General features: G+C 41.1%; 2 protein-coding genes across 3 annotated transcripts; both read left to right on the forward strand.

Moving 5' to 3' along the window:
* Positions 1 to 1012: 1012 nt before the first annotated feature.
* pfkma (phosphofructokinase, muscle a) lies at positions 1013 to 10605 on the forward strand. The gene is made up of 22 exons (XM_063886273.1): positions 1013 to 1197; positions 2384 to 2457; positions 2827 to 2904; positions 3635 to 3824; positions 4527 to 4692; positions 5015 to 5059; positions 5468 to 5576; positions 5686 to 5781; positions 6109 to 6201; positions 6290 to 6415; positions 6527 to 6591; positions 6902 to 6965; positions 7112 to 7258; positions 7468 to 7538; positions 7625 to 7712; positions 7829 to 7981; positions 8069 to 8233; positions 8787 to 8848; positions 9229 to 9340; positions 9431 to 9530; positions 10092 to 10197; positions 10279 to 10605. The coding sequence occupies exons 1-22, from the start codon at positions 1107 to 1109 to the stop codon at positions 10418 to 10420; spliced, it is 2343 nt and encodes a 780-aa protein (XP_063742343.1). The 5' UTR covers positions 1013 to 1106; the 3' UTR covers positions 10421 to 10605.
* Positions 10606 to 11820: 1215 nt separating this feature from the next.
* larp4aa (La ribonucleoprotein 4Aa) lies at positions 11821 to 24825 on the forward strand. 2 transcript variants are annotated; one of them, XM_063886010.1, is made up of 16 exons: positions 11821 to 12369; positions 14712 to 14823; positions 15140 to 15298; positions 16303 to 16387; positions 16490 to 16626; positions 16711 to 16814; positions 16910 to 17020; positions 17107 to 17160; positions 17265 to 17474; positions 17921 to 18024; positions 20122 to 20349; positions 21075 to 21129; positions 21228 to 21386; positions 21495 to 21634; positions 21727 to 21970; positions 22294 to 24825. In XM_063886010.1, the coding sequence occupies exons 1-16, from the start codon at positions 12259 to 12261 to the stop codon at positions 22669 to 22671; spliced, it is 2391 nt and encodes a 796-aa protein (XP_063742080.1). In that variant the 5' UTR covers positions 11821 to 12258; the 3' UTR covers positions 22672 to 24825. The 2 variants fall into 2 exon arrangements, with proteins under 2 accessions (XP_063742080.1, XP_063742071.1); XM_063886001.1 differs by having other exon boundaries at positions 11822 to 12369; positions 14712 to 14829.
* The last annotated feature ends 656 nt before the right edge of the window (positions 24826 to 25481 follow it).

Below are 25481 nucleotides of genomic sequence, written 5' to 3' on the forward strand. Positions count from 1 at the left end.
CATGCATTCACCAGGCTGCCTCTGGGGCAGATATTAAAGCCTTTTTCTGGAAACAAGGTGCACATTTCAACACCATGCGACACGGTATCCTGTCAGCAGAGAAGATGGTAATGACAGTATGTGAAACCCACCCTGCTGCTGAATCAGCTCGATTCTGGCTGGCGGTTTTTATTTAGGTTATTAAATATCAATCATTCTCAAACAAGTTCGGAGAGATGAATAAAAACAAGTGTTTTGTGGTGTACATATTACAAACCCCAAACATTCGATGAACAATGATCTACCAATATGTTCACACTTTATTTAAATGACAGCCGTTTTCAGTAAATGCATAAAGAAATGTACAAAACATATAATTCAGACATAAATAAGTTCAGGCAAATAATGAGACAATATAAATTCAAAATCCTTTCATTACTTTCTTGCTTTGAACACATTGTAGTGACTGCAGAACAAACAAAGATGTGAGAGGCTGAGGTCGGGCCTGGAGGCCTTTGTCAGACACACTATTGCCGATATCCAAGAATGCGTTAAACAAAAAGTTAACTTAATAAATATCATCAACTTATTATAACTTGCACATGTATACGGTCTGAATAATCCAGCAGTGAAAAGGTTGCAGTCAACTAAAAACCAGCGACCCTCTCTTCCACACACACCTCACACAGGTGAACAGGTGATTATATTACCTATGACTGCCACCCATACCCATGCAACCCAACTGATCCAACCCATAATAGATCCAGAAATAATAAGTAATAATATTATAAACAAAGACTTATGCCAAAATATAAACAATCTAAATCAAATGTCAGAAATCCCCACTCTGAAATTCCTGGCTTTTGAAACACATTCAAACTGTTTTAATGAGTGCCGTGTGCCATTGTGTCTCCCTGTCTAACTGTCCGCTGCAGGTGTTGCTGGGCCTGAAGTATATTTAGTAGAGCTGAGAGAGAGGGGTTAAGGGCGTCAGTGGGAGGGGGCTCGTGGAGCAGCAGTCTATAAAGCCTGTGCCTTCACTTGTGCCTCCCCTGAGGAGCAGAAGGGAGAGCAGCTTTGTTCTTTCTCCTTTTCTTTTCCCTTCGTCGTGCCCATCCTTTGACAACATGTCCAGCGATCTCCATCCCACTCTAGACCCCACAAAGATGGGGCTCGGCCGCTCCATCGCCGTGCTGACGTCAGGAGGGGACGCACAAGGTGAGCAAAGGATGAGTCTATTTTTTAAAGATAGTTTTGCATTGAACTGTTACAACACAATACGAGTCAGAGGGGGTAAACTCTGGCTTCCCCTGCTGAATCACAACCAACCTCTTGATCTTGCCGGAGCCAGCAGAGTATATTATTTAATTCTCTGCATGACATCTTAGTTAATCCAGGAGCAAAGTAACAGAAAGGGCAAGCAACATTTCTTCCAGGAAGTCACAGAGTGTTACAATTGAAGGCCAGCTGTCTGAGTCTCTCAGATTCAAAACACCACCAGAGAAAACTTCAAATGTCTTTAGTGATGGGAATGGCAAAAAATAAAGTGTGCAGCAGATAGAGTGCATACGCTTTGGAATCAATTTTGAGATAGGCCTGCTTACTCTTTGTCAAAATATCAAATTAAAATAATTATCCGTCTGTGTATTTGTCATCTTTTTATGCTGCATCAAATGATGTATTTCCAATAAACTCATGATCACATCTCTGCTAAACACACGTTTTAAAGTGATGCATGATATATTGTTGAGAAACTCAGTTTTACATATCTTTGGATTGAACTGATTAATGGATTGGTGGAATGTTTGTTGACTGAACGTTTTTTTGGTCAAGGACATCCTTAGTTCAAGTAGAGGGCTGGGTAACACATCGTCCACACAGGATGTGCGCTGAACTCTAACTTAAAAACTGACGTTAAGCAGCTTCAGAAAATGCCTCCAGTTAAAGTTCAAGGTTCTCAGAATCTCATGTTCCCGCTCTTCAATCCTGAGTCCAACCAATAATTATCTGCCCAACCGCTCCGTGATTTCACGTCTTCGCGGCTAAATTTAGTGGAGTTGACCTTTTTCTGGTATTGAGGAGAGAAACGCCCCCATCCACAGCTGCTCTCTGGTGAAACAAGATCTGCAACATGCCATCCTGTCACAACACAAGCTCATGCTGTGGCCTTTAATGTAGTGCCCATCCAGGGGAACGATGGTACAGAAGACATAGAGTCTCATGAACTCACTCCTGTCCTTTCGTTGTGACTATTTTTGTCTCATCAATTGCCAACGCGCCAGTCACTTAAAGGTTAGGTCTTAAACTGAAATCTGACAGGAAGTGTTAAGCGGAGTCTGTCATTGTGCTTTAATATTAAATAATATGAGTAAACAAGACTCATTTCATGTCCTTTGTGTCTCAGGGATGAACGCTGCTGTGAGAGCCACCGTCAGAGTTGGTCTCTACACTGGAGCAAAAGTCTACTTTGTTCATGAGGTACGCTTAGCATGCACTGCGCATGTGATTATATTGTAAATAAATACAACAAATGGATTCTTAATTACATTTGTGCATTATTGATGTTTTGTCAGAGCATTGTTTTAAATGAAACATATTTTTTATGTTCCTACCCATTCTCTATTTCAAATGTTTCTATGATAGCAGAATCAGAATCCATCTAGTCAAGTAAGCTTTACCTTAAAGGAAATTGCTTTTGTGTAATGAGCAAGAGAGCAGTTCATTAAAAAAGAAAATAATAGTATGAAGGAAAACAACAATACAATATGAAAAAAGCATTAAAATGCGTTTTTTGGAGATAAAATGAAGAAAATGTGACTCTTGATAGTTGTGCTGTGTGTTATGTAGGGCTACCAGGGTCTGGTGGATGGAGGGGACAACATTCGCATCGCCACATGGGAGAGTGTGTCCATGATGCTTCAGCTGGTGAGTGATCTGCACACCAGGATTGTTGGTAGTGTTTTAAAGAATCAGTTCCCCCCCAAAAGAGTTCACTCACCTTTGCTAGTGTCCAGCCATGCAGAGATCATTTCCCATAAAATGTTTTTGATCTAGCAAAACTATCTGAAGTACTTCAAGTAACGCATTGAATTATTAGATCTCCTTGAACGTGAACCTATCAACTTGGCCTGATCCTTTAATGTTTAACACACCACTCACTCAGAGTCAAGAGCTTCCACAACATTTAGGAAATATGATTTGTGGGTGATATTAAATGTGCTCATCCCTGCAACTGAAGGGTGATGGAAATGCAACACTGTGAAGCTAAGGATTTACATTTCTTTCTGAATGATCATTGTCTAAATAAAGAGGCCTCGCAAGAGGATAGGAGAATGATAAGCTCAGATTAATGAAGTATTTGTGAGCATTGGAGTTGGAACGGGTGATGGTAAGCTTTAAAGGATGTCACTATTTAAGTGCCTATGTTCTCAAGCATGATGCAGCCTTACTATGTGACTTTAACATTTATCAATTTCATAAAGCCTCATTAAACTCATCCCACATCAAAAAGGAATTTAAAGAGGTCATATTGGATAACAAAAAAAACTGTGTCAGTGAACAATTCAACATTATTTCATTTTTCCTCCTCTAAAGCCAGAAATGAAGTGTGTTTCAGTAACTGTTTTAAAGACATCTTCTCCTCCTCGCGTGTCAGGGAGGAACTGTGATCGGCAGCGCCCGCAGCAAGGACTTCCGCACCAGAGAGGGTCGTACGAAGGCCGCTGGCAACCTGGTGAAGCTGGGCATCACCAACCTGTGTGTGATCGGGGGGGACGGCAGTCTGACCGGAGCCGACCAGTTCAGGAGCGAGTGGAGCGGGCTGCTGGGAGACCTCGTCAAAGCTGGTAAACAAACATGGAGGATGTGATGAGTTCTCCTGTGTGGCATCATCAACAGCATAATTTACTCAACTGTGCTACAATCTTAGCATGTCCTTTCTGAGGATTATGATATTATTAAAGATGAGATGAAATATATTATGTGCCTTTTCTTAGAAACCCTTTATAAAGTATCCACCACCTTGGACTCAATATCTCAACAGCTATTGGATATATTAGGAGGACATTTTGTTTAGACATTCGGTGATCCACTACATTTTCACCCATCATATTTTGGCTTTTAGGAACATTTCTTGACAGCTTTTGAATGGATTGCCATGATTATTTGTAGACACAAATCAAGAATGGGAATGACCCTATGACTTTTATGTATGTTGCCATCATCATTAGGTTTGTGTGTTTTTAGGAAATGTTCATTTCAAACACTTTCAATACTAAATATTACTCGATTTTGTTAGCATGTTTACTTGCTTTAGACTCTTGTTGTTTATGTAGTTTTCCAGCAGAGAATCACAGTTGTTTCGGGGTTTTTTCAGTGGGGGAGAAATATCCCTTTGATAAGGAGGCATTAAGAACTGACTGTAATCACGCGATTACATTTTAAACCAGAGATATTTCCAGTGTAAAAGAAAACATCATTATGACAGGCATTACACTCTTCTTTTCATTAACGTTACATCTCTGTTTGTCCTTTTTGTTTTGATGCAGGTTCGATTTCTGAAGAGGAAGCCAAGCAATCTTCCCATCTGAACATCGTGGGCATGGTGGGCTCCATCGACAACGACTTCTGCGGCACCGACATGACCATCGGCACTGACTCCGCCCTGCACCGCATCATCGAGGTGGTGGACGCCATCACTACAACCGCTCAGAGGTCAGACGCCACTGTCACCCACCATCCAGGCTCACAGTGATTGATGGGATTCACTTCAATAAACAATGTACACATTTGAATGAAGGTCATGGTAGCAGTACCGTGCAGTAGACATGAAGCATATGAGAACATTACATTTCTGATGCAAAGCAATACAATTCAGCCAGAACTAAGTAAATAACAGACACTTTTAATGTACGGTGAAGTGTGAATGTGTATTATTTACTTAAGATGTGTGTTCTTTTTTATATCATGTGTACAAATTACCCTTGCCAATCTTTACTTTTCTTATTTGTACAAAATGCTTTCTGTTCATCCACAGCCACCAGAGGACGTTTATCCTGGAAGTGATGGGCAGACACTGTGGGTCAGTAACGTGTGTGTGTCTGTATTTATAATTATTCAAATCTAAAAATGAATACTGGAAATCTGTTTCCATGACAACATATTTACATTTATATTTACAAGTTAGAAAACTGATATGACTTTAAACAGACTGTAACAGCATCAGTAGCATGGGTGAACAGGATCTCAACAAATCAACTTTAAACAAATTAAACAACTTTTTTTTACATTCTTAAGCTTTGTTTGTTTATTAATGATAAAAATGTAGGATTAAGGTCCTGAAAGATCAGGTTTAACCAATGATGCACCAGTTGACCAGACCTGGAATTAAGTAAATCTACTTAAGGAATCAATACTTCTCATACTAAAGGCTGAATATTGTACAGATATCTCTGCTGGATGGGTTAATCTTTTATGCCTCTGGCTGCAGGTACCTGGCTCTGGTGTCGGCTCTGTCCTGCGGGGCCGACTGGGTCTTCATCCCAGAGATGCCCCCAGATGAGGGCTGGGAGGATCATTTGTGCAGGAGGTTGACAGACGTATGTGTGTCCTCATTTGCAGAAGACAATGTCTTCCAAAGTATACAGTGAAATATGTGTCAGTCAGAGAGCACCTTCTTTTCTCCTCTGATTGTTTTTTTCTTTTTAGCAAAGGGCCAGAGGTTCTCGCCTTAATGTGATCATTGTGGCTGAGGGAGCGATGTCCAGAGATGGCCAACCGATTACATCTGACCAGATCAAGAAGGCAAGCATTTCATTCTAATTGAAATGTTCTGCGATGTTCTCAACATAAATACCCTTCATCATATGCAGTGGACACAAATAGTTACAGAAATACAAACCATTGCAATACAAGGAAGATCAAAGCAATATCATAATTTGTCAATGTATCAATTAATAATGACACAAATCATGACAGAGTTTGGCCCTTCCTTTCAAAAAATAAATCATTTTCTTATATATTCATTGAATCTTCAAAGCTATGTAGGACGTCTTTCCGGATGCTGGGGCAAGCCCTGCTAAAATATTATTCCAAGGTGCAAAACTAAAACGATTTATTTTTGGTCTCCAGCTGGTAACTGACAGGCTCGGCTTTGATACTCGCACCACTGTCCTCGGACACGTGCAGAGAGGAGGAACACCCTCCGCCTTCGACAGAATCCTGGTATGTGTTTGAATACAACACTAAATATATAAAGGAGAGTGTACAACTCAAACACACTCACTTGATGATCTGAATCTGTGTTGTCCAGGGCAGCCGGATGGGTGTGGAGGCGGTGATGGCGCTGCTGGAGGCCACTCCAGACACTCCTGCCTGTGTGGTCAGCCTGTCCGGGAACCAGGCAGTCAGACTGCCGCTCATGGAATGTGTGCAAGTGGTATGTTAAAATATTTTGTGTATTTTGTTTTATAAGATGTGCGCAGACATTACAGTAAGGGATTTCTCCTGCTTCTCTCACACACACTCTCTGTTGTTTACTCCGCAACAGACCAAAGATGTTACTGCGGCCATGACTGAGGGCAGATTTGAAGATGCCATCAAGCTCAGAGGAAAGTAAGTATTTTCCTCTGAGAGTGAAATTGTTTTGCACAATGAATGGTTCATTATTATGTATTCATCATTTAAGGACAAATGGCAAATGTTTTTATTTTAGGGTTATAATGCTTCACTTAGAAACATGTTGATTGATTTATCATTTTCTTATAAATGAGTTGATTTCTTCATTCACTATAAACTGTAAAAGTGTACAGTATTTTTAATACAAAAAATACAAATGATCAAATATTACAACAACAAAAAAAGTAAACAATTGAATAATGCAAAATAAAAACTACCAACACTCAACTGTGTTTATGACTTACAGGAGTTTTGAGAACAACTGGAAGACTTATAAGCTGCTGGCTCACATCAACCCCCCAGATGTTAAGGTAAGGTCAAAGTCAAACCCCTAGCATTGTGATGAAACGTAGTCTTAATGAAAAATAAAATCATTTTATTGTTTTAAACCAACATATTTTCCACTAAAAAGTAATAATCAAGTCTTCTCCTTCTTTGCCCCTCTCTCACTGACCAGAGCAACATCAACGTGGCTATCATGAACATCGGTGCTCCCTGCGCTGGGATGAATGCTGCCGTCCGCTCAACAGTCAGGATGGGAATCATCCAGGGCCACACCATGCTGGCTGTCCATGACGGCTTTGATGGTCTGGCTCACGGACAGGTAAATGTTCACTTCTGTCTTTGCTACAGAACTCCTTCTGTTATGATTTGGTGAAGTTTGTTCACAGAGTTCAGTAAAACACGTGCTTCTAATACATGTTTCTTTTTTTAGTCATTGATCTAATTTTGTATTTGTTTTTTAAATAGTTGTCCATGTTACAATATTAGTTAGATAACAAAAATGAAATTAAAAATTCTCTTTTGTTCCAGATTGAGCCTATCACGTGGACTTCAGTTACTGGCTGGACTGGAAAAGGAGGCTCAATGTTGGGTACCAAGAGGTAAATCACAAGTTGTTTCCTTATTCCTCAGGTTTTGTCACAAAATACACTACAACATTTTTTTAATCTGTCAATGTTTCCCAAAGATCTCTACCAGGTAAAATGTTAGAGGAAATCAGCCAGAATATTGCCAAGTTCAACATCCATGCTTTGGTGATCATCGGTGGATTTGAGGTAAAAAGAAGTCATCAATTGCATTCCTTTTAAAACCAGTAGTCATGTGAGTGTTGAATGATCTCACCAAAAAAGCCATGAAAATTATGCTTCCTCTTCTCCCCGCTGCGGTGCAGGCCTTTGTGGGAGGCCTGGAGCTGGTTCAAGCCAGAGAGAAGTACGAAGAGATGTGCATTCCCATGGTGGTTATCCCCGCCACCGTCTCCAACAATGTCCCCGGCTCTGACTTCAGCATCGGCGCTGACACCGCCCTCAACACCATCACCGCTGTCAGTACCTCAACAACAAACATACACACATACAGTACATACACAAAAACCGAGCGTAATGACTTTCTCTGATGTTTTTTGGCACAGACCTGTGACAGAATCAAGCAGTCTGCAGCCGGGACCAAGCGCCGTGTGTTCATCGTGGAGACAATGGGGGGATATTGCGGCTACCTGGCCACCATGGCCGGTCTGGCTGCTGGGGCTGATGCTGCCTACATCTATGAGGAGAAGTTCAACATTAAAGACCTGGAGGTGAGCTGATGACTCACTTTCAAGAGTCTCTGCACCATAATCATACCTATGGGGCCCTACAGACCATATCTCTGATATCTCACAGGTCCTTCATTCTATCTTTCAAACATTTATTTTAATTTGTCTATCAATATGTTCATAATGACGTCATATCATGGTTTTCTGATTCTGTTTTGATTAGTACTTTATAAAATACTAATGTGTTTTTGTACTGGTGGAGCCAGTCAAAATCACATGATTGCAGCCTTTATACAGTTTAAATAGATAGCTCATATTTACCATGGGTCTTAATAAAGTCACATACTACAAGGTTCGGTTAGGCGTTGTGTCAGTCATTTTTAAGGGGACGGACACAGATGTAGCAGACAGATTTTCTTAATGTGCTCTTTATACAAAATGTCATACGAATTTGAGATATACATCTTTCTTTTACAATAGTTTATGCTTGGAGTCTTCAGGATCCCAGGTTTTTCTTGTATGTTAAATATGTTGGGTGGTTGGATGGATGAGGGTTACCTAGGAATCTGTTCTGCTTGTAATCTGTGGACTATAGTTGAACGTGGAGCATCTGGTGGAGAAGATGAAGACAACAGTGAAGAGAGGTTTGATTCTCAGGTAGGTTTTTAATCAGGTGTGGAGCAGATATGGATTGAGGTATAAAGTTTAAAGTTTAAAAACTCCTTATGATTTATTTTGTAACAATAGCACCTTTTAACTTCAAACAGTATGACAGTATTTCCAAGTGTAAACAACAGAATTAATCATGGATGACTTGCATGTTGGTGCTTCAGTTTCAAGGTCCTGCTGTTGTGCATGCTGGCTCACTTTCATGAATTACTGGAATGCTCAAATAGATTAAAGCTATTGTTAATGTTATTATTAACACTGCTTTTGGTTCTGTGTCTGTGTGAGGCCGTTGCTCTCTTTAATTATCAGTCACATCATATCCTTCCAGATAAATGTACAGTAATCTGACTCTTTTCTTTTTACAATAGGAATGAGAACTCTAATGCTAACTACACCACTGACTTCATCTTCAACCTGTACTCAGAGGAGGGCAAAGGCATCTTTGACTGCCGTAAGAACGTCCTTGGACACATGCAGCAGGTCTGTTCATGCAAAGCCTCCTTTTCCCCTTGTTTTTGATATATTACAATGGGACCAACGTTAAACCCATTTGTCCTTCATTGTCTACAGGGTGGCACTCCAACCCCCTTCGACAGAAACTTTGGCACAAAGATGGGGGCCAAGACCGTTCTGTGGCTGACTGACAAACTCAAGGAGTGTTACAGACACGGTATGTGCTAATCAAATGTTTCTGTTGCACATATTTAGAATATATAATACCAGTGGTGAAATGTACCTGTACCCTCTTAAGCTTTTCCATTTTATAACTGTTACTTTTTATTTAAATTTCACTACATTTGAAGGAAGATATTTTGGTTTTTTCTCCACTTCATTAATCTGAAAGCTGTACCAGAGTATGCAGATACAAATCTTATATACAAATTCTATAATCAGCTGAGGCAAACTACAGTAAATAAGTTGGTCAAAATGTAGAATTAATATGACCTGTAGAAATGGATACAATATGCAACCATATAAATGAAATATAAAATCATGATTTAGAGTCCTGATACATGTGTTCTTTTTCTTCAGTGTAATTTTGAGTGCTGGACCTTTGGTTGCTATGCAGCATTTTTGCAAATGGTATTGCTATTTTGACCTCAACTAAAGTCTGAGTGCATTTTCCACCACTGCAAACGGGAATTAATCACGCTTTATTTATTGTGGGTTGAAAGAAATGATCATTAAATGTCATGCCAAAGCAAATTGTTTAAATTCCTGTGTCCTTTAGGTCGCATCTTCGCCAATACACCGGACTCTGCCTGCGTGCTGGGCATGAGGAAGAGAGCGCTTACCTTCCAGCCTCTGACTGCACTGAAGGCAGACACAGATCTTGAGTAAGTTGTTTTCCATATAACTTACCACACTAATTGTGGTATGTTTAATGGTGACTAACATCACTCCTCCATCTGCTGCAGGCACCGCATCCCTAAAACACAGTGGTGGCTGAAGATCAGGCCCATTATGAAGATCCTGGCCAAGTACGACATCAAACTAGACACATCCGAACACACCGACATGGAACATGTGATCAACAAGACAGGTGCTCTGGGGAAATAGTGTCCTCCCAAGAACGGAGCCAGGCAATTGATCTTGTCCCACTTCCTGTCTGATCCTTTCTCATCATTGAAGTCCAGGGATACAATATGACATTATTACTTAATGAATCCCGAAGTTTACCTACACAACTCTTAAACCTGTAGTAATTCTGATACCAATCAACCAATTAAAGTATATTTACAAAACAGTTTGTCCTTTATTTTATATGATGTAGAATGTGAGTTGTTCAGAGAAACAAACATTTAAAATATGAATTGGATCAATAAAATAAAGTATACCAGTGTATGCACAGTGGAATCGCTGATAGGTTATTCGGCAATTAAGATTCAAACATGTTGTGTGTGTTTAACAATTGACTTTGCTTCTCTTTTTTTTAATCCCTTTATTTACTATCAAATACATTCACCTATGTATGTGTTTAATTACAAATATTAATTTGTAGAGGTATTTCTGAATTGTGGACTGACTATTTCATTATATATATTTATAGATTCAAAATATATTTATAGTACAAACACAAACAAACATATACCTACTGTATATAATATATATATGTATATAAATATATCTAGACTTTTTTGTGTGTTTTTATTAATGTATTTAAAATGATGAAAGGTCAATTCCATATACATTTATTCAAATGTGTAATCATAAAAAGAGGAATTCAAGCAAGCCTGAGAGATGATAACAAAAGAATTGACATGGAGGAATTGAATCTAATTAACCTTTTATTGTCTCACAGCACTCACAGTGAAATTAGAATCAGCAGGGCAGCTACTATACAGTGCCAGGGGAGCAGTGTGGGGGTCCTGTGCCTCGCCCCTCAGCAGTGCCTAGAGGCAAACTGGCTTCTCTCCGGTTACCAGTTCACACTTGGTACCAGTGACCTGAGCCAAAGGTCCATTATGCCAGCCCACATCATTACAGTATATTCAACAAAAGGATACAATAATACACAGTATTCTGTATGTACAGTATGTGACATTATTTGAGGTCTATTCTTGTCTCTTTCTATTTTGCTGTTCTTTCACATTTGAATGTAAAACACTCTAAATACGTGTTTTCTAAATGTACTGCGAATTGAACTCCTGACATGGACTTTCCCATTGTAGGCCTTAACAAGCTTTGGATAGAGGCACAGTCTCACAGTTTTAAAGGCTTCAGTGTTACATTTATTTTCACCATATATAGCTCCTTTCTTTATTTAAATAATTTAAGTGAGGTTTACTTTAGAAAACCCATGTTTATAAAAGTACAACTAATATAACATTGATAATACAATACTCTCATAGTGTATATTGTGTTGAATCTATGGCTGAGCCGTCAAGAAAAAACTGCAAAAAACTACAGTGTGGATCCGGAAAAGGAAGAGGAAATGGTTTCTGCAGAGGTCACCGAGAACTCGCGGTGGCAGCCGGGACGTCGGCGGACTGTGTGCCTGTGCGAGTAAGGGTGCGTGTCCCCAGTGTCCGCTCCGGTCGCCCGGTTAGGAATGCGCCTCACATACCCAGAGGGTGGTGTTATATTTGACGAAACGCTAGCGGGGACTGTGGTCTAAGAAAAGTCATGGTTTGACATCGCTTATAGCATTAGTATCTGACTGTGAGTTTGATTCATTGAGCTAGCTGGCGTTAGCCCGCTTGGTTGATTCATAGCACGCTAGGTCGCTAGCTGTGTAGCATACCTGCTAGCCGGCTAGCTAGCTAGTTTCAGTGCTACTGCCAATCCAGTCGAACAGGAGAGAACCGGACTGACTGCTGAGCAGTCGCCGTTTCGGGAAGAAGAGGTGGTGGCAGGCGGGAGAACGCGACGGAGTGGAAGTGAGTCAGGAGCGGCTGATGAGTTCAGACCAGAGCGGAGAGCCGCCGCTGCTGCAGGAGGATCCCGGACCGGAGACCGGTGGGAAGGACGAGGCTCCGCTGGGGAGCGACGGAGGGTCAGGCGGCATGGTGAGTGAGGCCTGCTTCAGCTAGCTAGCTAAGCTACCCTTTAGAGACCTGTTAGCACAGTACGCCCCCTTCAGCGCGACGAGCGATATGCATTAAGCAAAAGCTAAAATTAACTTAAACATATTTAAAGATATGATGTTTCAGATGTTGTGACTATTTGTGATATCATTAACTGATAGGGTTTTATCAAAAGGCTGATATTGATTACCAAGCGAAAACAGCCTCCGACGCCGCTCGTACGGCAGCAGTTGCAGGACTAATGACTAACTTGCAGCCCTGTGTACAGCAGGTGATTTTACACACTTAGTCTGATCTCCACTGCAGTCCCTACAGAGATCCAGCCGGTGCTAGCTTAGCCGCTATAACAAGCAAGCTCGTTAAGTAGTTTGCTGACTAATCGTTAGCCTGTAAGTTAAGTTATAGCACAGCTGCAGCATGACGGCAAGGCTATTGGGGTCTAAGGAGTGCTGATTGACTTGTTTTCGATCGGTATGTGATCGATGTCTAGATTATTGGCCGAAGGGTAAATATTCATTCACTACGGTATCTGTTAGCTAATCGTGCTGCTAGCTAACTTGGCTAGCGCAGTGACATGCGTTGCAAATACCTGGCCTGTTCTGCGCAGCGCAGTCAGCTGACATTACTTTGCTTGCCACGGCCTGCAACACAGAAGCAAGCATTGTAACCATGTGTCAAGTTGCACATGCATGCTTGTGCTCTTCTGAATGACACCCAGGCCCAACCGTGTGGCACATCCATTCTCCTATCATTTGTGGAGAGGGAGTGTCCTGAGGTAAATTGTAAACTGGTAGCTGTACTTGCCAGGCCGAATGTTCCTGCTGGATCTACTGGCACGTTACAATGTCAAAAGAAGAATTTGGTAAATGTAACAGTTTCAAAGTTGGTGAACAGCTGTCATTCACTCCTCTTTGGACATCAGCACAATCCACCTTCGGTTAATATCAGTATCAGTAGCATCTGTATGCCTCAACATGTACAGTATGCGATCTATTCTTGGCTACAGGTCTTTGCTGGGTCAGGATTTCTACTGCCAGTCCACAACCCTTTTTCTTTTGCAGAGTCTGATCTAATCCTTAAATATTGTGCATCATATATAAATATGTGGGTGAAAAGCCACCCAACATCGCTTTTGTTGTTTCTAGCAACATGAATTACTACACAGACTGGGTGGTTACTCAAAGCTTAGGGTAATATAACCTCTTTCGTCAACAGGGGATCATGGGGCGCTTTGTGGTGCATTTTGTTACACTCCTGGTTTCCAATTAGATGCCATTGAGGCCCTATAGTTTGCAGGTGTTGCCAATATCCTAAGACTGCACCAGGTGATTTAATTAGTCTCCGCCTCACAGAAAACAGAAGTGTTCTCTGCAGAGCATATCTGTGCCGATGGTTGGCCTATTTGTCCTTGAGCGATTTGTTGGAGACCACTGTTTAATTCTTGTTAAATCTGTAAAGTTCTTCTGGTGTTGCTGCCTGGTTTTTGTTTGTATGTTGATGTTTTTGTGATGGTTGATAGGCATTCGCAGCACACTCAGTACTGATCTAATCATTATCCAAACAAATGGTAAATATTATCTCACTCTGAAAAACTGATTTCTTTGATAATTGATTAAATTACATAGATTTTTTTAATGTCTTTTTATATTTGAGTATTTTTTAAAGTTTGCTCAAGCATAGTGTTGTCATTAAGCTGTTACATTGTTTGTCAGTTTACATTATCTAAGTCCATAACCGTAGTTGCATTAAGTTATCATGTTCCCTTCAGATTTCCACTTCGATGCTCATAGATTTCCTAAGGCCATTGGATCCTACACGTTATGGTCATTAGGTTTTATTTAATGCATTTAAGAAGTCTGGTGCTTGCTGCTCAGTGCTTTTATTGGATATAAAAAGGAACTTGACGTGTTTTTTAGTTAGTGACTTGACATTAGTTGCAAAACCTACTGGGTACTTTGGTGTGATAAAAGTCTGTAAAGTCAACACATTTGTTGTACCAGCTCAGTTTTTGACAGAAGCCTTGAAACAAGTGTGATGCCAAGAAGAGATGAGATGGCAAGTCAGTGGTGAATCAGCAAGAATATTTAATCTGATCGTAGTCTAGGTCTCAGTTGCAGATGAAAAACATCCATTAGATGCAAATCACATGACAGAGAAATGTCAAATTGCAGCATTCTAGATGAGATAAGTTCTGGCTTCACATGCACGCTGTGTAAATTGTGTTGGTGGCTATTAAATGTTTGATTAAGCTAAAATTAGTGTCAGTCTGTCATTAACATTGATCTGAATTCAACTTGCCTAATCTTGCTGTTTCTGCTTTGAAGGTCACCTCTAAGGGCGCCGGTTTGAACCCAAATGCCAAAGTGTGGCAGGAGATGCCCGCGGCCCCCAGCGAGGCTGTTACCAACAGTCCTCATTGGCCCCCCTCAGACATCGGTGAGGGTGAGATACACTTCCATCATTGTAATTAAATGTGCCTAAAAACTCTGAATGGATTTCATTTCTATTGACATTGCTTTAGGCTAATGTGTAAAAGCATAATTCATGTTTTACAAACAGTGACCTTTTTGCACTTATATACATGTTTAAATTACATTTTGGCTTATGTGCTCACATTTTTTGGGGTCTATTTTAACCATATGCTGACATCACATGTAAAAAGTATTTATAGGGCTTGAAAAGACAAAGGACAAGCCTGAATTTTAAACTGTATGTTGTTTGTTGTCAATAAAACTCTTTACCTTCCTCACAGGTTATTCTGAGCCTTCGTCTGCAGGGTGTAAGCCATTCACTGTGGGATTCACAGCCCTGGATGAAAGCGGCTCCTCGGCAACAGCTGAGATAGCAGTAAATGGAATGGACCCTCCAGAGCTGGGCTTTTCCCCTGCTGAGTCAACCACGGGGACCCCAGGTCAGTCACTTCACATCACATGCAGTCCCCTTCACACACCAACTGTGTCTGCAACTAAGGACTCGTGTCTTTCATTACATTTTTTCATCTTAAGCTTGATATAGATATGATGGTGAAACGTCATAGAGGTCCCCCGCTTCCTAAACACCGATTCTGTTGCGCGAGTATCGTCTCACCAATAGGCTTTGCTTACGTTTAATAACACCTCCTAGCTTGGTTCTTCCAGAGGTTTTATAACAAAACATGACATTTTTAGGAAAAAAATGTCATTGTTACTTTAAATGTTATAAATAATTAATATATTCTGCTCATTTATTCTATCAAGTCCGCTCAAGTGCTTTAGGTTTAATGTTCTCAGTCCATTTGGTCCAAATCTGGAATCATGCTTAAATAACTTCAGTGTTCCCAAAGGGTTGTCTTGCAGCCAGCTGAAACTATAAACACAGACGGTTTGGCTACACCTAACGTACACAGTCACTAGTATTTCATTGATCACCCTCACATGTAAATCCTGTGTTTGGCTTTGAGATAATTACCATGTGTTCAGCCCTTTTTTGACCTGTTTAGACACCTTACATAATGCCCCTCTCTTAGGTGTTACGACTTACTTGAATTACAAGTATGAGTGAAACTCCACAAATGCTCGATCCTACATTGCCCACAATGCAACATAATAGCTTATTTTGTATGATACCTTCCCTCTCTGGTGAAGTCTGGTTCCATTTCACACACATTATCAAAAAGTTTTCAGATGGCTATCGTATTATCATATTCATCGTCAACATGACTCTTGAGATTGAGGGGAAAATGGTATATATTTACTTAATTTATTTGCCTGCCATTGTTAGGATGCATGTTTGAAGTACCCACTTTGACAATGTTTTGGAAACAGCTCTATCCATGATGAAGCATAGTATTGCGTTAGGACGTTGTCAACATTAAAGGCATCATAAAAGAGGACATTGTTGACAGTCATGCTGACGTTTTGTTTTGGGTCTCGGCAGATTCTAAAACTGAAGAACCGTCTCAGATCTCCTCTGAGAATCTACGAGAGTCTCTGAAGAAGGAGCTGGAGTTTTATTTTTCCAGGTAAGAGTCACACACTCAAACCCTCTTTTTTTAATACTGTAAAATATAAAAAGTGTTTTTCCAGAGAAAGCTAACCTACATTGATTTCTTTTTGTTATTCAGAGAAAACCTCTCAAAGGATTTGTACCTGATGTCCCAGATGGACAGTGACCAGTTTGTCCCTATTTGGACTATTGCCAGCATGGAGGGCATCAAGGTCCTCACCACTGACATGGACCTCATCCTGGATGTGTTGAGATGTGAGTGGAGAGTTTAAGAAAAAGATCTTTATATATCCGTGATGCGTCTTTATTTAAAAACATTTCCCCATCATTTCCCCTCAGCCTCTCCTATGGTACAAGTGGATGAGAAAGGGGAGAAGGTGCGTCCTAATCACAAGCGGTGCATTATCATTCTGAGGGAGGTACCTGAAACCACTCCTGTTGAGGTAAGGCTGACCCCTGCATACACAGTCACACTGCCTTTGGATGCATCAAACTGCAATAAGGATGTATATGTTTAACTCTTGTTTGTTATTCACAGGAAGTGGAGGCACTGTTCAAAAGTGACAACTGCCCAAAAGTGATCAGTGTTGAGTTTGCGCACAACAACAACTGGTACATCACATTCCAATCAGACACAGACGCTCAGCAGGTAAGTCCAATTGTCTTTACACGGTCTTTGTTCGGTTAAAATGCAGTAGTGTATTTCACTCATGATTCTCCCTTATACTCCCCTAGGCATACAAGTATTTGAGAGAGGAAGTAAAAACGTTTCAGGGAAAACCCATTATGGTGAGTTAAATTAAAACTTCTTTGTCATTTTGGAAAGGCCCGTCTGCAAAGTTGTATTCAGTTATTTCAGTCGTTGCTCTTTTCCTGGTTTTCCATGCTGACAGGCCAGGATAAAGGCCATCAACACATTCTTTGCAAAGAATGGCTACCGTAGCATGGACAGCAGCCTCTACGCACAGCAGTCCCAGAGCCAGTCCCAGTACAGCTCTCCGCTCTACATGCAGCACGTCTACCCCCAGCAGCAGTACCCGGTCTACGGCATCGTACCTCCCACCTGGACACCTTCGCCCACACCGTATTTTGAAACTCCTCTGGTGAGACATACTGCTCTCACAATGAGACAGTCGCACGCAAAACACCTCTGTAATATTCAACCTCCATGCACCATTCCCATGTTCATATTGTTTCAGTGCATCATCAGTAAATGTGATGCCAAAAACCCAAAGGCCACAAGTAGTGTGCTGCCAAACCGGTTCAATCTTGTTTGATGCTACGTCTGAAAAGCAATGCATCAAGTCAATTCAAACGAGTCTTTCCATCTCTGCAAATTGTCAGTAGACCTAAACACACAATAGTTTGCATAGCAAGTAAGTCAAAACATTGTGTATTTTATAAATGTATACACTTGGGGAAGTGCCTTTTCCAGGTCCCTGTGGCGGCAACTAAGAAAATAACTTGAGAACTGTATTTACATACTGAAATACATGAAACCACTAACTCAAATAGGATTGGTAAATATTGTCTTTTTCCCGATATACAGGCCCCGTTTCCCAACAGTAGCTTTGTGAATGGATTTGGCTCAGCTGGACACTACAAAACTGGCTCCAATTCTCTCAATATCACTCGCCCATTCAACAGAAACCGGTAAGCACTTGTTTTCCTGTTTGTTGGTTTCTTTTTTTGACTTAAAGGCAAAAATGTGTAAGATTTTGTGTATAAAATCCCTTTCAATAATTATTTATGACTCACAAGTGTGATGTGTCTTCATCTGCAGGGACCCTGTCCTCTTCCTCTATATCTTGTCCTTTCTATTTATTTTTTCTGTGTTCAGGGCGTTAATTGGCTTCAAGCTATTAAAAACAACAAGTTGCCACGTGGTTAACAAGCATCCGAGAAGACTATAAAAATGGCTCGCACAACACTGAAAAACAGCAAATATAGCTATAGTTTAACATTGGACCGACGATGCTTGTTTCAAAACTTGGGTTAGTTTTTCACCCTCGGGCCAGATCCCTTTCCCCTGGCCAGGGAGTAGGGGCCAAACACAGACAAATCCTACCCATTGTGCTCTTAGATTAAGTCTGATAAATATTATACTTGAGTATTGTACCACTTGTGTCATTGTTTGAAAGATGAGTTGTGAACATCAGATCATCTGAGAGTGAAATGTTGTGTGCGACAAAAAGATAATGTGACCTCACCGCGGAACTGTTCTTCACTCCCTGTCTTCTTACTGTCCCCACAGTGTCCCCCTCTATTCAAGAAAGAATGTAATAAATGCCTTCAGGTACCACTGTTATACAATAAGCTTCATTTGCTACCTTCATCTCTTACCATACCGCCACAGCCAAAGATCCATAACCGGGGCCTATGCCTTTTGCCAGTCACACTTTATGGCCGTTACACTTTTTATATTTGAATGTTGATTGCCAGGTAATGAACAACCTAGATTTGCCATTTGATCTGATAAAGTATGTTTGTCTACTGAATGGCAGCCACATCTCATTCTGAGCAACTGGCTATTTCAATTATGGCTACCTTGGCTCCAAACTGACCTTTTTTTTGTTGGTATTTATATGATGACATGTAACACAACATGTATCTCTCAATCACAAATAACCACCAGTTTAATTTGTTCATGGTTTTGTTTTTATTTTACTGCTGCTTTGTGTCAGTGTTTGTATTCCCATATGTGGTGTTGTATGCTTTAACAAAGAAATGTTCACAGCTTGGGGTTGGGTCCGGGTCAGGCAGCCGTCAAGCTTTAATCAGTATGCTTCGTCTTTAACAAAGAGACGACAACTTTGCCAGTTTGTTGCTGTGATTAAAATAACAAAACAAAAAAGCAGCTTCACAAAGGAATCTCCTACTGGACTCTTCTCAAGTCCGACCCGATGATGAGATCAAAATGCGCATAGAGGGACAGTGGGGGTGGAGTAACTGGCTTTGGTTCTCTCTTTCTCCTCTTCTTGTTTTTCTTCGTCTCTCTATCCTTCTTTAACAAAGTCAGGAGCTTCACTCGCGTCCCGATGAGCGTTCAGATTATGAGATCTGAGGGTCCAAGACTCATGAGAAGATGAGTCCATGTGAATCAGGCTCCTGTTATTAGTGGCACATGAAGATATCAGTGGCCCGTCTGAGTTTTTCATGGGCGTTTTCAGCTCTTCAGTCTCCACAGTTTCAACCAATCATGAGCACAAATGTAGTCCAAACCTCCGGCCATGCATGTCTACACGTTTCCCCTGACGACACAGCATGCTGTCTTACTCCTGCAGCAAACTGAGAACACCAGTGTTTCCATGAACTGCTCCAGCCTCTTATATAAAACATGTTGATGGACCCACAACTGATAGCATTTTGTGTAATATACACCTATAACGGTCTGTTCCAATTCTCCTCTCATAACCGTGACTAGAGTGCTGTTTACTCTAAGGCATTAAAGCCAAACACAAGCACCACTTGAAAGACCCAACTGTGGTTTACCATGGCATTGCCCCTTTACATTATATCTGCTTTACTGTATTTGCTGCTTTATAGCGTCAATATGTAATAAGCACTCGCATATTGATGAATTATTGAACTACATTGGTAAAGTAACTCTAAGGACATTCTCATGCTGTCCTTTTTGTTTTTAACGCTAGTTGTTAACTGGAAAGGAAACACTGGTCAACAGTATGCCTTACGAACCTTTTCATCATAAAGCTGACCATGCTCACCTTCTCCTGCTCCCCTCTGCTACAGAAACCATGTGAAGCCCCAGGTGAGGACAGGCGAGGTGACTTCAGCGTCTATAACTCCTGTCCCCCTGGAGAGTCTGACTGGACTGCGCAGCCCGCAGCCCCCCGCTCCCGTCGCCACCACCCTCCCGGTCCAGGCCGCCTCTGACCTGAACTCCGCGTTCTCGCATCTTTCCTCCTCTTCCTCGTCTTTGGATCCCAGTGATGACAGCGGCATGGCAGGACGTGGAAGGTGATGATACTTTATTTCAATGCAATGGCTGCTGCTCGTTGGCTGGCCAGTGATTAGTTCAATTATTGATGAATCTGCCAACGTTTGGTTAGACTGATGGATTAATCCTCTATAAATTGTCTCGTTGTTTTCATGAAGAGATGACCACCTTGCCAGTTTGTTAATGCGATTAAAAAATGTAAAAAAAGAAAACAAGCAGCTTCATTAAGAAATATCTTACTGGACTCTTCTCAAGTCAGACCCGATGATGAGATCAAAATGCGCATAGAGGGACACTGGGGGTGGAGTAACTGGCTTTGGTTCTCTCTTTCTCCTCTCTTGTTTTTCTTCGTCTCTCTATCCTTCTTTAACAAAGTCAGGAGCTTCACTCGCGTCCCGATGAGCGTTCAGATTATGAGATCTGAGGGTCCAAGACTCGTGAGAAACTTCGACAAACAATATCTCAGTGTTAATAGGGGTGTGTTAAGATATTAGTTGCTCGTTAAGTTTTAACCGGCAACTCTTCCTAACAGGTTTAAGGTTTGTGGCAGATTTCCTAACATTCGGTATGATGCCGCTTTAAACCAATCATGAGCTCAGCTGTAGTCCAAACCGCTGTCCTTTGAGTCCTGGTTTTTATCGGTGGATCGACTAAATGATCATTCCACTACGCATTGCCGCTCCAGTCTTGTTCAGTGCTACTTTACTGGTGAATTGCCTTAACAAATAATCTATTTACATTTCAGACGGAGCACAACCTACAGAGGAACACGGAGGAGGCGAGAAGAGGACCGGATTGCGGTAAATGGCAATGTTATTGTCGCTCTAAACTCGTATGTGTTTAAAACATGAATCAGTTTGTGATATTTTCTGTTTGTTTGCTCAATTTCCTTTCCCAGAGGCCTGTACCGCTAACGGAGATCAAGGTTTCTCAACCGAAGTTTGACTTGGCTGCTACCAATTTCCCACCTCTCCCTGGCTGCGTGGTCAGCACACAGGGAGAGCCAGTGCTGGAAAACCGAATGTCTGATGTTGTACGCGGTTTATACAGGGACAAGGTAAGAAGAAGTGAACACTAACCATTTTAAAATCTCTTGTACAATCTGCATGGAGTATTGTTGAGGTTTATTAGAGGTTTAATGTGCATGCCTCCCTTCGTTTTATAGACGGAACAAGCCAATAAAGAAGCCACTCTGAGTCCAGCTTCGGCCCAACCACCAGTCACAGAGGAGGCTGTGGCTGTCTCTAGTCCTGTCCTGCCAGCAGCCAAACCTGCTGCCCAACCACTCGGACCCACCGTCCCTGGGTATGAAATGACAATTTAGGTCAGGATATTCAAACAACTGCTTCAAAGTTATGATAGTAATTTGAATGTCTGAAACTCTTGTTTTTCTTCAGTATCCCACGTCAGGAGAAGAGGGTTGAACGGGTGGAGCCTCCTGCTCCAAAAGTGGCTCCGCGCACGCCAGTTCAAACTACCGTTATCCCACCCCCCACCACTCAACCGGTGCCTAACCCCAGGCCTCAGCCCCCTGCTGCTGCTGCTGCTGCTGCTGCTGTTGTTGCCCCTGTCGCTGCCTCCACACCAGCAGTTCCAAGCACGCCGGCTCCTGCTGCAGCCCCTACTCCCACCGCCACGCAGGTGAGAATATGGTTCTGTTGGACAGCCTACACTAGAGCTCAGCTGTCTTCCTGATGATGACAACATTTGCGCATAGAGGGAAGTGAGGTAGTGGACTGACTGGCTTTGGTTCTTTCCCCTCTCTCTACTTGTCACTCTCCTTCAGTTTCTCTCTTTATAACTTCTCTCTGCCCTTTCCCACCAAATGTCCAGGGTGTTCACTCCTAACCCGATGAGCGTTAAGATTATGAGATCTGAGGGTTTGACGAAGGAAATCACAAAAGTTGATCTATGTCAGTGTTAGACGTTTTCTAAAATTGTGTTTTTCCCCTGCCTTGTTCCAGGAGCCACGCAAGCTCAGCTACGCGGAGGTGTGCCAACGGCCACCTGTGGCCCCTGCCCCAGTTTCCACAGGCACAGCGTCAGGCCAGCCCTTACGCGAGTTGCGCGTGAACAAAGCTGAGGATCTGGGCACCGGCAGTGTTGCCGGAGACAAGCAGGAGAAAGTCCATGACAGGGAGGGGGGATGGGAATGCAAGGAGAGCCGACCTCCACGTGAACGTGACTCTCAAGGCTACTACCGCAGCAATGGCCCCAGAGGCAGCGGGGGCCTCAAGTTTCGGGAACAGAGGCGCCCGCCTCCAGCCCGACGCAGCTCTCCGCAGGGAGGCTACAGGCACACTGGCAAAGAGCAGAATATCCCTCCAGTATCGCCAAAGTAAAAACTTGACATGAATAGAAAAAAGATGTATGAATATATACATGGATATATATAATTATATATAAAATGAATTACATAAAAGCAACAACATAATGGTAGCCACCTTCCCCCCCTGGAACTTGTCCACAGAAAAGCTTTTAAAAAGACAAAACCGGGACATCCAGGACCAATGGGCAAAATGACACCTGAAGAACTTTGATGAGTTATATGAAAAGGAAACAAAAATCTTGTTTTGACCTCCAGCGTTATGCTTAAAAATCTTTTAAGTGTCTGGAAGAAGTCTCATTTATGCCCTGCTAGGGAGCGGTGGGATGCTGAGCCTCGTAAATGGCTCTCTACCTTTTTTCTTTGATTTTAAAGAATAGATGTCTGCAAGAACAATATGCACTAAGAAGAAAAGAACATGCATATATGTCATGTACATATACAAAGATATCACTAACACGCAATGAGACATCAGTGTTTTTTTTTTTCGTGTGTGCTTAGGTTTGCAAGTATGACTGAAGGGTTGACTGATGTCTGTGTATGCATTGATTGTTAAGCAATTTGATTGAAGTGCTACAGTGTGCTGCTGCACTGATGTAATGAAATGGATGATTTTTAATTTTGACATCAGACTCACAATCACTGTCTTGAAACTGGACAGTGTGGCTTCTAATGTATATTAATGAAATGTGTTCTATGGTGGTATTTTGATCCTGGTTCATAATTGGCTAAAATTGTATCAGTCAGATATCAGAACGTGTCGATGTACGCCGCAGTCAGATGTGTGGTTTTGTTTGAAGCCGAAATCCACTTTGGGGTTGTCACTGGCCCGTTAGCCACCGTTAACCTGCTAGCCTGGTCCAAAGTTTTTCATGTTTAAGTTTTATCTTTATTAATCTGAAACCGTTTTGGTGATGGATTCAGAACATTGTCATGTTGATAATCAGTCAGGTTCTCTGTTTACATGTTTGTTTTGGTAGTAGGGTGACATTTTAAAGGAGGAAAAAAAAAAGAATAGGTTAATAAGATTTGACTGTTCAGTGCGCCTGGTTTAGGTGAGGTTTGGCTTTTCTACATCATCAATGGATATCCAGGTTAAGCTTATATCTGTGAATTGTTCTTAACAATGGCATAGTGTCAAAAATAGTCTGAGGAGTGCTGTTAGCTGAGGATGATAGCTACATGATATCTGGCAGCAAAGTCGTGGTTATCAAGAAAATTGGAACATTTTCACGTGCTATGTGCCAGCTGCCTACGATCATAGTGTGCTAGGATAACGTTTTGATTTTTATTGACAGGTCTGCTAAATAATGTAGTCTTGGGGAAACCTTTGGCCCAGTGAAACTGGATTTTGAAGAAGCTGTAGAGGTGTAGTTGCCTATGCTATATTCTGATTACCCTTCACTAGAAAATGTGTGTGGGAGAATGTAATTGTTCTAGTACTGAAATAACAGGCTCTTGACAGCAGGTATCCACCATATTGTTTGTGCTTTTAGGGTGAGTTTGCTGGTTATTCTTTTTTCTGTTTTTTTATTTTCTCCCTTCTTTCAAAAAAAAAAAATAACAACAAACAAATGGATTGACTTAGCATTTGAAGTTTGACTCACTGTATGTATCGCTTTTTTACATTTATTTATTTCTAATTCTGATGCACAACGCTTTTCTCCCAATCTTGGTAGGCTGGTTTCCCCAAAGTTGTGTGAAATCGCATTGGCAAAAATAAAATCACGCATATGACATTAATATACTGTTGGAGATGTCAGCTGAGCAAAAATACTTGATGCATTGACTTTTGGGTTAGTAATGCAGTAAAATGAGTAACCAATCACTGGGGCTGTTATTTCTTTTTATTTTTTTATTATTGAGTATGAGCAGCTAGTGATTTAGTATAATTAAATAAATGCACTAACTTGTTTTTAAAAAGAATCTTACTCATAAGTAATGTGAAATCATTTTAGAAGCATATGGTTGATGTTAACATGCTTGCAAATTCCAGGATTACAGGAATCCCCCCCCCCCCCGCCCCCCCTCCTCTCCAAATGTTTGGATTATTTTCAGTTAATTTGGGTTGGGGTGGCAAAAGGAAATATAGTAATGGATCAACCAAGTGTTTGAGACACAATCCTAGAACTGTATGAAATGTCACCAAAAATAAATTATTTTGATTTGGCTTTCCAGTGTCATATTTCTTCTTCTCCTGTGTTACGCATTTACTATACGCACATTAACGGCTGAATTGGTTTCTCTATTTTTATACAAATAAAATCAGCATGGAAGTTGAATGGAAACCTTCTGACTTTAAACGTCCCCTATTATGCAAAATGCACTTTTCGATGTCCTTTATAAATCGATGTGTCTAAGGAGACTCACAGGAACGGGCTGAAATAGAGCGGTATGAGGCATGCCACAATGGGGGATCTGTTTGGTGTTTTCTGCAAAACACTTCAGACATGTTTTGTATAGATATTGCCCTACAATATATTGTTAAAATATAGCATAATAGGAGACCTTTAAAGCTGTCTCTAGCTAGCCTCCACACCGTTTTTATGTAGTTGTTTTATAATGTAAAATTAATATCTTAATAGGGTTGTGTTCTTGGAGATCTTCATTGCTGTTTTTGGTCTTTCCATCATTTATCTCCATATTGCAGACAAAACATAAATGACTTAATGGACTAAAAATGTTAAAATACCAAATGGTAGCAAAACAGGTCTATTTTAAATGCAGTTATTTGTTTGAACAATTTGAAATTCAAACCTATAAGTGTGTATTTTGCAATGATACCAAAACGACTGATCATTTGTTTTTCTGCTGAATTCTGAAGCT

Source organism: Eleginops maclovinus, chromosome 1 (assembly GCF_036324505.1).
Source record: "Eleginops maclovinus isolate JMC-PN-2008 ecotype Puerto Natales chromosome 1, JC_Emac_rtc_rv5, whole genome shotgun sequence".
NCBI lineage: Eukaryota > Metazoa > Chordata > Actinopteri > Perciformes > Eleginopidae > Eleginops > Eleginops maclovinus.

Coding starts and splice junctions, on each gene's coding strand:
- larp4aa (XM_063886001.1), top strand. CDS start 12,259: ATGAGTTCAGACCAGAGCGGAGAGCCGCCGCTGCTGCAGGAGGATCCC. Junction 17,161..17,264: donor TTCAGGGAAAACCCATTATG/GTGAGTTAAATT, acceptor CCATGCTGACAG/GCCAGGATAAAGGCCATCAA. Junction 17,475..17,920: donor CGTATTTTGAAACTCCTCTG/GTGAGACATACT, acceptor CCCGATATACAG/GCCCCGTTTCCCAACAGTAG.
- pfkma (XM_063886273.1), top strand. CDS start 1,107: ATGTCCAGCGATCTCCATCCCACTCTAGACCCCACAAAGATGGGGCTC. Junction 6,966..7,111: donor TCAACCCCCCAGATGTTAAG/GTAAGGTCAAAG, acceptor CTCACTGACCAG/AGCAACATCAACGTGGCTAT. Junction 8,849..9,228: donor AAGAGAGGTTTGATTCTCAG/GTAGGTTTTTAA, acceptor TTTTTACAATAG/GAATGAGAACTCTAATGCTA.